The sequence below is a fragment of the Montipora foliosa genome, chromosome 11 (genome assembly GCF_036669935.1).
Source record: "Montipora foliosa isolate CH-2021 chromosome 11, ASM3666993v2, whole genome shotgun sequence".
Classification (NCBI taxonomy): domain Eukaryota; kingdom Metazoa; phylum Cnidaria; class Anthozoa; order Scleractinia; family Acroporidae; genus Montipora; species Montipora foliosa.
In genome coordinates, this window is record NC_090879.1 from 18,594,910 (window position 1) to 18,612,409 (window position 17,500).

At 38.7% G+C, this 17,500-nt stretch overlaps 3 protein-coding genes across 5 annotated transcripts in view; 2 read left to right on the forward strand and 1 right to left on the reverse strand.

Moving 5' to 3' along the window:
- Window positions 1–10,934, reverse strand: part of LOC137977761 (uncharacterized) — a 40,441-nt gene extending 29,507 nt beyond the window's left edge. Inside the window, exon 1 of one of the 3 annotated variants that reach the window (XM_068825088.1) lies at window positions 10,852–10,934. The gene's annotated coding sequence lies outside the window, so the exon portion shown is untranslated. Of the gene's footprint in view, window positions 1–5,106; window positions 5,261–8,524; window positions 8,574–10,851 lie in introns of those variants that run through there. The other 2 variants (XM_068825089.1, XM_068825087.1) reach the window with 2 other exon arrangements.
- On the forward strand, window positions 1,497–2,246 carry LOC137976765 (uncharacterized). Its single transcript, XM_068824110.1, has one exon. The coding sequence runs from the start codon at window positions 1,497–1,499 to the stop codon at window positions 2,244–2,246; it is 750 nt and encodes a 249-aa protein (XP_068680211.1).
- Window positions 2,255–3,031, forward strand: LOC137976766 (uncharacterized). Its single transcript, XM_068824111.1, has one exon. It carries the CDS (start codon window positions 2,255–2,257, stop codon window positions 3,029–3,031), a length of 777 nt encoding a protein of 258 aa, XP_068680212.1.
- Window positions 10,935–17,500: the final 6,566 nt, after the last annotated feature.

Below are 17,500 nucleotides of genomic sequence, written 5' to 3' on the forward strand. Positions count from 1 at the left end.
AAAATAAAAATAAAACAAAAAATAAATAAATAAAACAAACAAACTAAACGTAGACCTCGACTGGGTTTGCCCATAGGCAACCCAGTAACGAGCTTGTGAACTAAAGGATAAACATAACGTACACGAAAGCAAATGAAAGGATCCTAATAAGAAATTTTTACACCTCAGTCATACTGGCTTAAGCCGACTGAATTGAAACGTTAAATGGTTGCAAAATCCACGTTATCTCTGTCTTTGTTAATTGGTACTGTAGCCATGCGTGTCAAAATAAATTGAGTTATTGGGTAATTACTCGATTACTTTGTTCAGTGCAGCAAAATGGACAGTTGAATTACGGGGTGGTGACTTCTTTGCCTAAAAGCAACTCACTTAATGAAACTGTCCTTTTTCCAACAACAACAAGGATTCAAACAGCTTCAATTCTTACAGAGTTCGATAAAAATCCGGATTTAAAACATGCGGTGGGGCAACCAAAGCGATGGGAGCTGTGTTGGGGTTTCAGTGTGAAAGTACAAACGGCTACTAACATACTAACACTCTTATAACTCTTTTTTCATTATTATTTTATTAACCCGCAGTCTGCAGTCTGCAGTCTGCATTTTACCCTCAGTCTGCATTTTATCCCTGGTCTGCAGTCTGCAGTCTGCAGTCTGCAGTCTGCAGTCTGCAGTCTGCGTTTTACACTGATCGGTTATTTGGGTGGTTTTTGGCAACAGATGTTAATTATTCGTAATGCGATCGCTTCCGTTGCCGTTAGCAATGGGTCGCAAATTGGGCCAACTGGAAAATATCGACTGGACTCTGGACTGGACTTTGGACTGGACTCTGGACTGGACTTTATTAAACGAAGTTAATATTTAACCAATAGTATAACGATTTACCGTTTCTATTTAATTATTAACCAGCGAGAATGAGAATGAGAATGGATGGTTTTTTCAAAGGGAACATAAACGAAAAATCTAACAATGCTGCCCAGTAACTTTCGATCAAGAAAGCAGATAAATTGCAGAAAATATTAGTTTTGCATCCAAAAATTCGTAATCAGCGCTAAAATGACCAAATTTTGCCTAGAAAACATATTTTAAGAAGGATCGATTTAGAAAACGTATTAAGAATAAAAAGTAACAACACTATCCGACGTTTTGGAGTCAGACATGACCCCATTATCAAGGTTAAAACTGAAATGGACAATTCGCAATTTAAATATAACGGGCGTTAGGTCAAAACAAAGACTTTTGCATAATGGAAATTAAACGATAGTTGACCCTAAGATATTTACAATTTTTTGCTAGAATACAAAAGGCGAAGGTCAAACAAAAACTTTAGCACGAATGGAATCTGACTGCTTATTTAGTGATGGTTGACGCTCACGTATCAAAAGCATCTCGTGAACGAGACAGTCAAATTTCGATTTGCATTTCTTTAGGATCGTAAAATGTGCTTTAAGTTCAGGTTTGTCCAGATCGTGTTTCGTCTTCATGTGTCGACCAACCGAGATGATAGGGATTTGGCAGGCCGTAAAGGCCATAGCACAGTTGAAACAGCGTGATGATATCATAATAACTAAACCCGATAAGGGATCAGGGGTTGTCATTATGGATAAAGTTGAGTATATCCGGCTTCTCAACAAAGCCTCCATCGATGACAGCACGAAATTCGTCCCTAGTAGCTCAGAAAGACCAAAAGCGAAGGGTCGACCGCCCAAGTATTACCATCCCCTCTTAGAAAAAGAGAAACTTGTTAACAACGCCATAAAGAGAATACTCCCCAAGGAAGTCGCTGAATCGCTACTATCACAGGGCTCGCGTTTAGCTCATCTTTACGGCCTGCCGAAGACGCACAAGAAGAACCTCTCTGTTAGACCCATACTATCAGCAACAGGAACATACAACTTCCAGCTGGCAAAATGGCTTGACGAAAAGCTAAAACCTCTCTCTCTCAATAATCATACCATCACAGACGTTTTTGAATTTGCGGAGGAAGTTACTCAACTCGATTTTAACGAGAATGATATTTTAGTATCATATGATGTAACTTCTTTGTTTACAAATGTGCCTTTGGACGAGACGATAGAGATACTTGCCACCAAGGCTTTTCGTGACAATTGGTTCAACAAAACTAACAACCTAAATATCACCAAATCAGACCTGATCGAACTGCTAGAATTAGCTACCAAACACCAGCTCTTCCAATATAATGGTGAACTGTACGAACAGAAAGATGGAGTATGCATGGGGTCCCCCTAGGCCCCCTAATGGCCAACGCCTTCTTGTGTCATATAGAGGAACATTTAGATCTGCCTGATTACTACAGACGGTACGTAGACGATACGATTACCGTAATGTCTTGTGAATCAGCCGCTCATGTTTTCCTTGACGAATTAAACAGCATTCATCCGTCTCTACATTTCACCATGGAAATCGCGACCAATGGTAAACTACCTTTCCTTGGAATGCTTCTTGATAAGAATGGTCCTCGGATATCAACCTGTGTCTACCGAAAATCAACTGACAAAGGCTTATTACTACACTACCATAGTCACGTGGACCATCGTTTTAAGACTGGCCTGCTTACGACCATGCTTAACAGGGCCTATCGGTTGTCCTCAAGTTGGCAATTATTCTCTGATGAGTGCGAAAAGCTCAAAAATATCTTCAAACGCCTTAAATACCCAGAAGACCTAATTAACAGAACTGTTAAGAATTTTGTCGACTATGTTCAATCGGATGCCCTGAAACCACCACAAGCGCAATACCAAGGAAAAACCGTCCGTATTGTATTACCGTACAAAGATCAGAAGTCAGCTAACGTGCTACGGAGACGACTCAAAGATCTGAGCGTTAAAATTAGTAACACCATCGAGATTGTTCCTGTGTTTATTAATCGTAAGATTGAAAGTCATCTCAAACACCTCGAAAACAAGCCAAATGTTGTAAATAACCAATGTGTTGTTTATTATTTTAAATGTGGTCTATGCGATACGATATGGACTACATTGGTTATGCAACAAGGCATTTACATCAGCGTATAGAGGAACACAAATCCCTATCATCTTCGGTTGGTCGACACATGAAGACGAAACACGATCTGGACAAACCTGAACTTAAAGCACATTTTACGATCCTAAAGAAATGCAAATCGAAATTTGACTGTCTCGTTCACGAGATGCTTTTGATACGTGAGCGTCAACCATCACTAAATAAGCAGTCAGATTCCATTCGTGCTAAAGTTTTTGTTTGACCTTCGCCTTTTGTATTCTAGCAAAAAATTGTAAATATCTTAGGGTCAACTATCGTTTAATTTCCATTTATGCAAAAGTCTTTGTTTTGACCTAACGCCCGTTATATTTAAATTGCGAATTGTCCATTTCAGTTTTAACCTTGATAATGGGGTCATGTCTGACTCCGAAACGTCGGATAGTGTTGTTACTTTTTATTCTTAAAACATATTTTACTGTTATTTTTCTTAAATTTTTCGTTCAACTTTCGCTTTTATAAAATGTTTCAGTTGTCTGTAAATAAGTTGTATGCTGTTGGAAAGCTTATTTTCTTAGCTTTAAAATGATGTATTTTTTCCCCCTAACTTTAAATATTTTTTGAGAAAAAAAAAACATTTTTTGGCAATGACTTCTGGGTGACCCCTTAATAACTTCTTACTAACCGAGCGCGAGGGCCGTACTGCCAGGGAAATATTGGCCGAGGTCGTGGCAGTACGGACCGAGCGCAGCGAGGTCCCTACAAAAACGACCCAGGGCCAATATTCCCCAGTACGGCTCGAGCTAGCTCGGTTAGTAAGTAGTTTATTATATGGTTTTTTAATTACCTTTTGCTTTGTTTTTGCAAGCCCGTAATCGGCCCGTGGGCCAGTCACAATTTGCCTGGAACGCTGCACGTACCACAGGCAACCCAGTGTACCCTCACGGAGGGTCTAGTTCTTACAAATAATACCTTGAAGTCTTTTATTAAAAGTATACGTATAGGCAAAGGAGGGGGGGGGGGGGGAAGCTGACAGAAACAAGATCGTAATTAGGAGAATTGTAAAACTTATGACCTTGATAAAAAGCGCGGAGAATTATTTAATATTAGTTCTGCAGTAAAGTAATTGGAAGGACTTAAATTTGCTTGTATAATAGGAATGTATTTGAATTTTTCAGTAAAACTATTTTGTTTGCTTACAGTGAACGGGAAGGGTCGAGATTTGATAGGAGTACATAAATTTGCCCAATTGCAAGGTGTTTATGTTTATGTTCAATATGCACTCAGATGAACTGAGGAAACTTGTTTGGAGCCTAAATTAAACCTCGAGAAAAAATAGGGTCATGTTAGGATTAGTTTTGGTTATTAAACATCCTTGTCAATTCTGACTTATCAGTATAAAAAAGTAAATAATGAAAAGAACTGTGTTGAGTTCATCATGTTTGTCGCTAAAGTGTAGCGATGAAGACACAGGACGATAGATCTCGAGTCACAGGTAAGTGCATACTGTACAGTTCTTTATTCCCAAATAATTTTGCAATGTTGAGACTGAATGGCTAAATGTATGAAATACCGATAACCGATTAGAAAGCTGCCTCGAAGTTGCGGCAGCACTGAAAGGATTTTAGTTTTATGATATGCGTGGACAGGTATCGCCATGGCTATGACTTTCTTTACATCGGAGGCCATCTTGAAAGTCGCCTGTAGATAGTCACTATGAACAATGTATTTAAGTTCTAGCTTTGTAAGTACTTTCTGTCGTGTACCTCAAGGATGCTCCTTGGAACAATTCCCTTTGATTCACTCATTTCTCCTTTCCTAACCTATGACCGTGACACACTTGCCTGGGGTAGTAGATATTTCAACACACTTCATTCCTTCAGTTGTTAAATGTTAAATTTTTCACTCAACAAACGGAAATTTACAAATAGAATACCAGAAGTGCAGCAGATAAGTAAAAAATTACGGTTATTAAACATTCCTAATTAAAATAACATAAAATCATGTTTCTTAAAGAAATTTTAAGTGTTTAAAATGATCTTCGAAGTAAATACTAAAATTTGAACAATTTTCTTATTCAATTAATTTTTCTCATGATTTATTTATTGCAACAAGGATCAAATTCATTTACCTATTCTAGGTTAGTCGCAGATAGGCTCTTTGGTCTTGACGTGTGGGTCTCTCTAAGTGCAACGGGGCTTTACTTTGGCACCCTTTCCCTTTTGGGCCGTAGAGTTATTTTTAAGGCGGCCAACACCTATTGTATCTTTTCGTTTTTCTTTTCATTGCTTAAATATACTAAGGATTCAAAGTTACTTTTGTGCGATGAATTTCAATCCATTGCGGTGACAAATTCCAACACGTACACGGATCCATTAATTTAATGGGTGTCAGTGAAGAGGTCACTACGGTGTGTGAACAATCATGATATCGACTTCCAACATAAAACGGTTGGAAGAAAGGAAAACAAATCCTGTTTCGTATTTTCCAACAATTCTCGATAATAGTTGTCCCTTTTATTCAACGAAGACTATAGCCTGCGAGCAGGCTCTCGGTGATCCGAGGTGCATGAAGGGCCTTTGTTGTCAGCTGCGGTTTCACAGTTAGCGGCCACGTCATCCTAATCTAATAACACAACGATTGTTCTTTCACAAATATAGATTTTTAAAGACTAAAAACAGTGAGGATAAAATTTGTTCCACCAAAAGAGCAGACAGAAAAGTATAAAATAGAAAAAAAAAATAGAGCTTATCTGCTGAATACTCCGCCACTTATTTGCATAATAATAACATCCGTAGGCATAGTATCACGTGACACAGCTTTGTGCGCGCTAGAACGTGTGTGCTTTTGAGAGTGACCGCTTTTGTGTGTGTAATAAAAGTGACTTTGGTTCCGTAGTATACGTTTCACGGTTGCCCTGTTTACCCGTTTATTACACATCTATTGTATTCTGGCTCGTTCTGAAAGTCGCTTATAGTAATGAAGTCGGACCGAAGATTCAAGTTTTTCCTCAAATAGAATCATGTTTTAAAACTGGATTTGTTTTTTCTATTCTTGTACAGAAGACAGGAGAGGTGATTCATTCATTTTCTTTAATTGGATAAAGAATTCGACTGATAATTGTTTGTTGGAATTTTTTTCATGACCACTAAACAAAAAGCGTGCAATAAACCATAATACTACACTTAACTAAACACCTACATATCTCCTTTGCTCCGGGATTTTCAATGGGCGCTTTGTTTTTGAAGGAATGAACTACGCGGTATTAATAGCCCTTTGTCGACTTCGTCCCAATGGTCTTTAAATCATGATGTGGGCGGAACATTCTTTTACTTTGGCAGATCACGTGTTTCCGCGTTAAGGGCTTTTGTACTGCTATACCCTCTCGATCATTCTCGACGAATTTAAAGTACGTTTTATCAACGATTTACTGTACATGTATGTGTGTACAGTAGATTTTTTCGATCGGGTTTTGGCACCCTATACCTCTTAGATAAATCATGATAGGAAGAGGTGGCCACTGACTGTGAAACCGCATCTGACAACACCTTTTCGCCTTTGTTTAGCCTGCGCATCTGAGCAGTCGAGCATGCTCTTCATGTACTTCGAACCACTGGGACCCTGCTCGTAGGCTAGTCTTCGTAGAATAAAACTGTCAACAACTGTTTATCAATTGTTGCAAAAAAAGAAACACGGTTTTTTTCCTTTCCTCCACTCTTTGTACATTGGATATCGATCAGGTTGTTCACAAAACCCAGTCACCTCTTTACTGACACCCATTGAATTAATTGAATTAAGAGTGGACCATTCCTGCATTTTGAGAGATGACGAAATAGTGGCATAGCTTCTTTTTAAAAGAACTCCAGCAACAGAGAGTGCAAAGAAAGGTAATACAGTTTTGTCAAACTCTTACTGCGAAACTCGGAGATCGTAAACACTGGTATGATTACTTATAGTATCCTATTGTGGGTTTTAATTTACTTAATCACTAAGGCCACGTCATCCTAATCTAATTTTAAAAAAAACGATTGCTCTTTCACAAATATAGATTTTTAAAGGCTAAAAACAGTGAGGATAAAATTTGTTCCACCAAAAGAGCAGACAGAAAAGTATAAAATAGAAAACAAAAATAGAGCTTATCTGCTGAATACTCCGCCACTTATTTGCATAATTGCCAAAGAGCAAGCCGAGCAAAGACGCGATGCTTGCGAGGCGGTCAGCTTAATGACGTGCGAAGTGTTGCAGCAGGCAGAAAAATTCTCGATCGTGCTGAGAAAAGTGTAATGTAAGGCTACGTAGTGTAATGTAAGATTCCCTGGAGATTTAGTGGGGACCAATGAAAACGCGTGTTTTGATGTGTGACGTCAATAGCCAAACTTGTATGAAGCGCGCCACTAATGATGATCTTGTGTTCGGAAGTCAGCGAAAACAATTTTTTCCCATTTCCCTGACCATTGGTTGTGTACACTTGCTTTGAGTGTTCTTCAATGTTTATTTTCGAACCATCGTGTTCTATATTGAGTGAACGATCTCACAACTAAACCGGCGTACGTGTCCTTATCGGCCGCTGTTGTCAATGTAGAGCACTTTGTTTTTCGTTTTGTAACCATTGAGTCATGAACAATTTAATTTAATTTTCAAAGAAAATATGTTGTCTGCAAAGTACACAATTAAGCGATCAATTCGACTTGTGATTCATGGCCGTATCTTGCAAAATAAAAATTCTACAAGTGAAACAACTTTCATGTGCGATATAGTTTGATTCCCTGTTACATGTTCCACACAGAAAAGTCTGAAAACGCTTTGGGGATTTTTTACATGGCATTGATTTTATTCAAGTTAATTATTGGGCTAAACTTCAGAATTCCCCGCCACTTATTTGCATTTCATTGAATAAGAATAAGCTCTATTGTATTAAGTCTCGTTGTTCAAAAGATGCCGCATAGGGGAAACAAAATAGTGGTTAGCTGTGGCGAGGTATTCTGAAGTTGTTCCAATTATTGTATATTCCTGTTAAAATTACGGCCGTTCAAAAATTATTGCAGTACTTTCCATATTATTGCAAAACACGTTGACATCTACATTGTTGTTGGAGATACAAAGTGTGCAATTTCTATTATTGTATTATTGCTAACCAGATAAGTTGAGTTGCAGTACTTTCGAAAAAAAAATTACAACTACTGTTGGGTATTTTGGAACTCTGATACAAATCTGAAAACTATGTATTATCTTGACTGTTTCGTTGGCACTTAGCGATAGCTACTACTAGTAATAACATCTCTTGTATTCTGACTCGTTCGGAAAGTCGCTTATAGTACTGAAGTCGGAACGAAGATTCAAGTTTTTCATCAAGTAGAGTCATGTTTTAAGACTGAATTTGTTTTTTCCTATTATTTTACAAGTGCGCGCGGAGCCAGGAGAGGTGATTCATTCATTTCCTTTAATTGGATAAAGAATTGGACTGATAATTGTTTGTTGGTTTTTTTTTCATGACCACTAAACAAAAAGCGTGCAATAAACCATAATACTACCCTTTACTAACAACCTACCTATCTCCTTTGCTCCGGGATTTTCAATGGCTGCTTTGTTTTTGAAGGAATGAGCTACGCGGTATTAATGGCGTAGTCTTTAAATCGTGATGTGGGCGGAACATTCTTTTACTTTGACAGATCACGTGTTTCCGCATTATGGGCTTTTGTACTGCTATACCCTCTCGATCATTCTCGACGAATTTAAAGTACGTTTTATCAACGATTTACTGTACATGTATGTGTGTACAGTAGATTTTTTCGATCGGGTTTTGGCACCCTATACCTCTTAGATAAATCATGATAGGAAGAGGTGGCCACTGACTGTGAAACCGCATCTGACAACACCTTTTCGCCTTTGTTTAGCCTGCGCATCTGAGCAGTCGAGCATGCTCTTCAAGTACTTCGAACCACTGGGACCCTGCTCGTAGGCTAGTCTTCGTAGAATAAAACTGTCAACAACCGTTTATCAATTGTTGCAAAAAAAGAAACACGGTTTTTTTCCTTTCCTCCACTCTTTGTACATTGGAAATCGATCAGGTTGTTCACAAAACCCAGTCACTTCTTTACTGACACCCATTGAATTAATTGAATTAAGAGTGGACCATTCCTGCATTTTGAGAGATGACGAAATAGTGGCAAAGCTTCTTTTTAAAAGAACTCCAGCAACAGAGAGGGCAAAGAAAGGTAATACAGTTTTGTCAAACTCTTACTGCGAAACTCGGAGATCGTAAACACTAGTATGATTACTTATAGTATCCTATTGTGGGTTTTAATTTACTTAATCACTAAGGCCACGTCATTCTAATCTAATTTTAAAAAAAGCGATTGCTCTTTCACAAATATAGATTTTTAAAGGCTAAAAACAGTGAGGATAAAATTTGTTCCACCAAAAGAGCAGACAGAAAAGTATAAAATAGAAAAAAAAATAGAGCTTATCCGCTGAATACTCCGCCACTTATTTGCATAATTGCCAACGAGCAGCCGAGCGAAGACGCGAGGCTTGCGAGGCGGCCAGCCTAATGCCGTGCGAAGTGTTGCAGCAGGCAGAAAAATTCTCGATCGTGCTGAGAAAAGTGTAATGTAAGGCTACGTAGTGTAATGTAAGATTCCCTGGAGATTTAGTGGGGACCAATGAAAACGCGTGTTTTGATGTGTGACCGTCAATAGCCAAACTTGCATGACGCGCGCCACTAATGATGATCGTGTGTTCGGAAGTGAGTGAAAACAATTTTTTCCCATTTCCCTGACCATTGGTTGTGTACACTTGCTTTGAGTGTTCTTCAATGTTTATTTTCGAACCATCGTCTTCTATATTGAGTGAACGATCTCACGACTAAACCGGCGTACGTGTACTTATCGGCCGCTACTGTCAATGTAGAGCAGTTTGTTTTTCGTTTTGTAACCATTGAGTCATGAACAATTTAACTTTATTTTCAAAGAAAATATGTTGTCTGCAAAGTACACAATTAAGCGATCAATTCGACTTGTGATTCATGGCCGTATCTTGCAAAATAAAAATTCTACAAGTGAAACAACTTTCATGTGCGATATAGTTTGATTCCCTGTTACATGTTCCACACAGAAAAGTCTGAAAACGCTTTGGGGATTTTTTACATGGCATTGATTTTATTCAAGTTAATTATTGGGCTAAACTTCAGAATTCCCCGCCACTTATTTGCATTTCATTGAATAAGAATAAGCTCTATTGTATTAAGTCTCGTTGTTCAAAAGATGCCGCATAGGGGAAACAAAATAGTGGTTAGCTGTGGCGAGGTATTCTGAAGTTGTTCCAATTATTGTATATTCCTGTTAAAATTACGGCCGTTCAAAAATTATTGCAGTACTTTCCATATTATTGCAAAACACGTTGACATCTACATTGTTGTTGGAGATACAAAGTGTGCAATTTCTATTATTGTATTATTGCTAACCAGATAAGTTGAGTTGCAGTACTTTCGAAAAAAAAATTACAACTACTGTTGGGTATTTTGGAACTCTGATACAAATCTGAAAACTATGTATTATTTTGACTGTTTCGTTGGCACTTAGCGATAGCTACTACTAGTAATAACATCTCTTGTATTCTGACTCGTTCGGAAAGTCGCTTATAGTACTGAAGTCGGAACGAAGATTCAAGTTTTTCATCAAGTAGAGTCATGTTTTAAGACTGAATTTGTTTTTTTCTATTATTTTACAAGTGCGCGCGGAGCCAGGAGAGGTGATTCATTCATTTTCTTTAATTGGATAAAGAATTGGACTGATAATTGTTTGTTGGTTTTTTTTTCATGACCACTAAACAAAAAGCGTGCAATAAACCATAATACTACCCTTTACTAACAACCTACCTATCTCCTTTGCTCCGGGATTTTCAATGGCTGCTTTGTTTTTGAAGGAATGAACTACGCGGTATTAATGGCGCTTGTCGACTTCGTCCCAATAGTCTTTAAATCATGATGTGGGCGGAACATTCTTTTACTTTGACAGATCACGTGTTTCCGCGTTAAGGGCTTTTGTACTGCTATACCCTCTCGATCATTCTTGACGAATTTAAAGTACGTTTTATCAACGATTTACTGTATATGTATGTGTGTACAGTAGATTTTTTCGATCGGGTTTTGGCACCCTATACCTACTAGATAAATAGGAAGAGGTGGCCACTGACTGTGAAACCGCATCTGACAACACCTTTTCGCCTTTGTTTAGCCTGCGCATCTGAGCAGTCGAGCATGCTCTTCATGTACTTCGAACCACTGGGAGCCTGCTCGTAGGCTAGTCTTCGTAGAATAAAACTGTCAACAACTGTTTATCAATTGTTGCAAAAAAAGAAACACAGTTTTTTTCCTTTCCTCCACTCTTTGTACATTGGAAATCGATCAGGTTGTTCACAAAACCCAGTCACTTCTTTACTGACACCCATTGAATTAATTGAATTAAGAGTGGACCATTCCTGCACTTTGAGAGGTCGCGAAATAGTGGCATAGTTTCCTTTTAAAAGAACTCCAGCAACAGAGAGGGCAAAGAAAGGTAATACAGTTTTGTCAAACTCTTACTGCGAAACTCGGAGATCGTAAACACTGGTATGATTACTGATAGTATCCTATTGTGGGTTTTAATTTACTTAATCACTAAGGCCACGTCATCCTAATCTAATTTTAAAAAAAACGATTGCTCTTTCACAAATATAGATTTTTAAAGGCTAAAAACAGTAAGGATAATTTGTTCCACCAAAAGAGCAGACAGAAAAGTATAAAATAGAAAAAAAAATAGAGCTTATCTGCTGAATACTCCGCCACTTATTTGCATAATTGACAATGAGCAAGCCGAGCGAAGACGCGAGGCTTGCGAGGCGGCCAGCTTAATGCTGTGCGAAGTATTGCTGCAGGCAGAAAAATTCTCGATCTTACTGAGAAAAGTGTAATGTAAGGCTACGTAATGTAATGTAATGTAAGATGTAATTGTAGTTACTGTCCATTTCTGCCTGGAACTCTTGTGCTAGATAAATTTATGGGAAAGGCGGCGCTTACGCTCGTCCTTTCCTCCTTTTGTCTACTGTTTAACTCTGTTATGTAATAATCATAAATCGCCATTTTCTCTGTAAATTTGCTGTGTAGTTTAATTCTAGATATTGCCACTCATTCCTTGTAATTTTTTTTAACCCTTTAAGCCCCGAGGGGTTCCCCATTGACGAGTAAAATCGTCTGGCGTTAGACAGAGTAAAATCTATAAGTGCCATTTGGCACTATCGGGGCTGAAAGGGTTAACTTGTCGTACCCCGTTCGTGCTAGTCTGATGTTGACAAACCTGTAAGATCTCGTCGAGACGAACGACTTCCTTTGTTGTGGAAAAAATATTGTTAATGTGCTGACGCGCAAGCGTAGTGCGTCTTTGCAGGCGTAATTTTCATGTGTGATTGGCACTTGATTGTTCAGTCAGATTGGGAACATATAAAAAGCTGTATACCTAACAAATAGAGAGTTAAGCAGGACTAGTTGAGCGAGAGCTGTAAGATCGACCCGAGAACACCACATAAAGAAGTTAAACATCAGGGGAGTTGAGGAGTCTTTCCTCCCCCAAAGATTTCCTTCAACATAATGAAATAAGGAAACTTCGCAAAGAAATGCATCAGTGTATGAAACAAATGGAGAACTAAAGGATGAAAGACCAGAAGTCTTGATGAACAAAGATAAAATGTTAAAAAAGAGAAGGTATAGAGAAGTTAGGTTGTCAGACGAGAAGGTGGGCCATCGGCAGGTTACAAGAGCTGAAGAGCAGGCTGCAATATCAGCCAGGTTGCTGTGCAAGCTTCAAATATCCTACTTCCACATTGCAACGGGATTTCGTGAAAATGACGGAAAATTACAAAACAGTTATTACTTAATTATCGACTTTTAAAAAATAAGATTTCTAGCATATCGCACGACCGCAATGTTGAGAAGTAGAATAGATTCCACATTGCTTTGCGTCTATTCACAATAAAGGAATAAATCTTCAATTATGAGGTGATTTGTGCGTCTGTTTGATCATACGCATCAAGGACTCACAAATGGCGTAATATTCAGTTTATTTTATAAAATACAACAATAGAATACAAGATGTAACGAAATCATTACTCTATAAGAGCAAGTCTAAATGAACCAAAAGGCGTGTGTTTCAGGCGTCCACCAGGAGATGTAATTCTCTTGCAATGTAATTCTCTTTAAAACCCTTAACCGGCCTAAACCGGCCATACTTAGTATCTGTCTAACGCAAGACGATTTTACTCGTCAATGGGGAACCCCTGGGAGTAAATGGGTTAACGCTAACCACAGATTAAGAATTAACCAAGGAGTTTATTTCTCTACTCCCAAATGCTGTTCAACGCTGATATTCGGCAAAAATTTACATTGGACGAAGTCAATATTGAAAAACAAAAAAAGGCAAACGAAACTTTCACCAAAAAGTGGAAAACATGAAACAAAGTTCACGCTAACCCTGGATTATGTTAATCGGCTTTCGAACAACCCCGGGCCCTGGAATAAGAATGGTTAGTACGGAATGCTAGGAATAATTCGGATTGTCTGCATAAAAAAACGCCAGTCGAGATGCGCGGTCCTGGCACGAGTAAACACTGCGTAACAAATATGGCGGCAGACGAAGAGAAGAGGCTGATCATGATATTGCAACCGTTATCACAGTAATCTTCCCTGTAAATAACGAGGAGGAAGAAAATAGGGAGACTATTTTCGATTTGCCGAATGTTTTGGGAGTCCTATATACAAAGGAGAGGAGACACATCCCTCGAATCACGGGCTATGCAGACAATGTTGTTGTTGTACGAAACATCACTGGAAAAAAAACTCGTACTTTTGGTACAATGAAATTAGAAGCAACGTTTCATTGTGTCCAAAAGGTTAACCTGATTTTTTTCTCCGGTAGAGACGTATTTGAATCCGCAGCGCTCATCTTGCCGTCCGCCATCTTGGATTTTCATTCGCAACATTCTGTTCATTCTGCCCATGGGAGCAGAATGGATGGAATGGCGTTCTATCCGTTCCGGAAGAGGAATGCGGAATAGAAAAACGCGCGCATTTCACATTCTGGCCATTCTCATTCCAGAGTTGTGGATAAAAAAACGCACCCTTAGAGAACTACGATGGAATGCTCCTAGCAACTTGGTTTGTACTTTAATTATTGTGGAAATGGAGGTAGCTTTAGTCTCTACTTACAACTGTTAGAATTCAATCAAACTACTCATTTTGTGGAATGAAACTTCATACAATTGTTTCACGATAAAAGACTAGCATTTTGGAAGAAAGTGATCCCTGTTTCGCAAATGGCTTTACAGGATCTGTGCATAATAAAATTGCGTGTTGCATTCATAAAATTCCTTGAAACACTTTCAAGTGAACGCGCTTCACAACTGAACACAATGTAATTTCTACTCTCTAATCAAGGAGCTATGTTTTTACAATGATTTTTCTGTTTTCTGATTAAAAAAAAAAAAAAACAGAAAGAATTCCCGATTACCTCACATTACTTGTGCATAAAATATTCAGTTCTGCCAATGTGAAATAGGACGTGCAAGTAATTTTTATATAGTACATTTTTTGCCAAAATTTCAACAGAAGACATTGGATAGACTCCGTGCAGCGATAGGGTCTCAGATATCTTTTGACAAACATCATCATAACTTTACGTCTGCATTGAAATAAAGACATCCTTTAACAATCATCAGTGAAGTCAATATATCGTGACATAGCCCCTTTAGTTTTCAAAAAATATGCCACCTATGTTATGATACTGAAAACTCCATCGAACCGTTAAAGGGGATAGTAGCGAGCTAATAGTAACCGCAAATTACTGAATACATTTCCTACACCTCTCCAGTCTCTCCACGTCTCTTCATTAAGGAAATATTGAATTTCTCCACCTCTGACACCTTTTTCTCTTTTAATTTAATACTTCAGTCTTGCCCATGCAGACTCAACCTCTTGGGTGTGTATTCCTGTTAAAGGATCTACAAAATTGTCCTGGTGAACTACCGCCCAATGGACAGAAACGTTGGCAACGTGTGAGTTGCAAGTTTCGGTAGGCGGCCCAATGATCAGTGTGCACCTTGGTACCTGGAAGCAGAATTCTTTGTAAGATCTGACATAGTGTTGCTCTATCTCGTCGTTGCACCACCTGAAAATATCCCCTCCAAGGGGTGTATTCACTCAAGAAGACGATTTCTTGCGCCGTCGTAAGGATGTATAAACCAACTTGATGTGATTTCAATTCCAGCTTATATCTCTACAAGCCGGTGGGGAGCACAACTCTACTGGGAGAAGTGTGCTCAGGAAGGGAGGTTTGTGGCCCCACTCTTAAGATCCATTTCAAGAACGGAAAGAAAATTTACATGCGGCAAACGATTGGTAAGCTTCACTAGGAAATGGGATAATCTTCTAGGTAATGTAAATTTCATGTCTCGTTAATTAATCTGGGTTTGCATAAGCCTAGTGGCATTGGGAGCGACTTCAGAATACCCGGCCACGATTGAGTGACACGGCACGCTTGCATCCTAAACATTCATAATAGCTACCCTAAGGCCTAAAAACTTTTCTTTAGGCCTAATTAGGCCTAAGGTTAGCTGTTATGAATGTTAAGGATACTTTTCTTCCAAGATAATTAGGCCTAATTTTTTTCCACTGCCGGACTGTGGGACTGCGGGAGCACTAGTTCTGAACCCATTTAATATTCTTTTTTTTTCCACTGCGGGAGTGCGGGACTGCGGTAGCGATATTTTCACTAGCCTTACGTTCATTGAGCCCTAAAATAATTTTTTAAAATTTAATGATTACAACACGACCGCGGGACTACGGGAGCTTCTTAAGTATTTTTCTTTTGACTGCGGGACTACGGGAGCAGGCATTTAATGTCACGCAATCGTAGACGGGTATTCTGAAGTTTAAGCCTGGCATTGTCTCCAACTTTTGCACGATTCTTTTGCATTTGTTACATGAAAAATACTTAATGTGTTTTTACAATCTGCCATTTCATGCGTAGAAGTTCGATTCTTCATGATACCTATTTAACTTGTCAGTTTTTGATTTCCCTTTCGCCTTCTCCTTGGAACGTTTGTCACTAGTCATGTACGTTTAAAAATCATTTGATGATAACATATTACAGGTGATTAAAATTGCCAAAATATATCCAAGATGTCTCATGCAGTTTTATTTTAATTTAAGCTGCTGGAGACCAAAACGACCAAAGGGACGAGCAAGGTATCGTGGAACGCCGTTTTTACCTCCGTCACGATTTACAAATCTGAGACTCCTATTCTTTTCGAAGATTCGTGGTTTATCCATTCCTTTGAAGGCGCGCAAACTAAGCTATAACATTAATAACTTAAAAGAGCGTTGTTTTCCAGGACGCAAATGGACTCTCCTCTGGGGCTTTCAAATCACCAACGCGCGAAGTGGGGATTCCAGAGGTTATTTCTTTCGGGGTGCTGTCGAAATATAACAAGTGAAGCGCTCTCGAAATTTATATTCTCCTCGAGTTTCTTCGCGGGTCGTATTACGAGAAGCGTAACCTCTGGCGACCAGGGTAGCCCCGTAAAACCTCCAAATGTAAAGTGTTTCCTGCAGAGTTTGGCAGCTCAATTAAAAAAAAAAAAAAAGGTCCGCAATGCGTACTTGGGGTCTTATGCTTAGCTTAACTCCATTCAGCCCTTACAGAATTTGGCACTACGGTCTCACTTTTACCATGGGTGATTGGTTCAAAATTTGCCATAACAATGCAGCAGTGAAATGAGTTCCTTAAGTATGCTTCAAATTTCAGACCTGTTCAGAATTTTACATCGATGACTTGCCACTAAAATTTCTCTTAATGCCATGTGCACAGTTTAGACAACTCTTGCTGCACGCTACATCATCTCTATCAGCTATTTACCAGTAACAGAAGCACTAGATTGGCTAAGAAACAAGCATGGCACTGTCATACATTCATATGATCTTATAAATGATCAAAAGAATGCTGAAATTCAACTAAAATTCTAAGATGAATCATCACTAGATGATAGTGGTGGGCCGATGATCGATTATAATCGAAAGTTGATTGAAAAGTTCAAGCGACGCGACAATCGATTTTGCTTTTTTCATAATCGATTGTCGCCGAAAAATTAAAAATTTATTGGGGACAAATAAAAGTATTGTCAACTCTTGTGTGAGTTGTCTTTTTTCATGGACTCTAACTTCTAAGTCACAACAGCAGATATAATCTAAGATTGCCTATGTTAACCTGGCGGTACCCTGTTCGCTGTGTTGTTGTCACTTCAAATACCTCACGCTTATTTGAAAGATGTGGCATGCTAAGCCGCTTTGTATTTCGTAAACAACTGAACCAAAACATAAATTACAAGCTCACTGTTTCGCGTTTGTAGTATCACTACCGTCCAAAATAAGTTTTGAAATAGATCTCAAATGTATTTACAAATCACCAGAGGAAGATAATGTCACCTCTGATCCAAGATGA

Excerpts from the sequence above, each read along its gene's own strand:
- LOC137976765 (XM_068824110.1), top strand. The coding sequence starts at position 1,497 with ATGATAGGGATTTGGCAGGCCGTAAAGGCCATAGCACAGTTGAAACAG.
- LOC137976766 (XM_068824111.1), top strand. The coding sequence starts at position 2,255 with ATGGCCAACGCCTTCTTGTGTCATATAGAGGAACATTTAGATCTGCCT.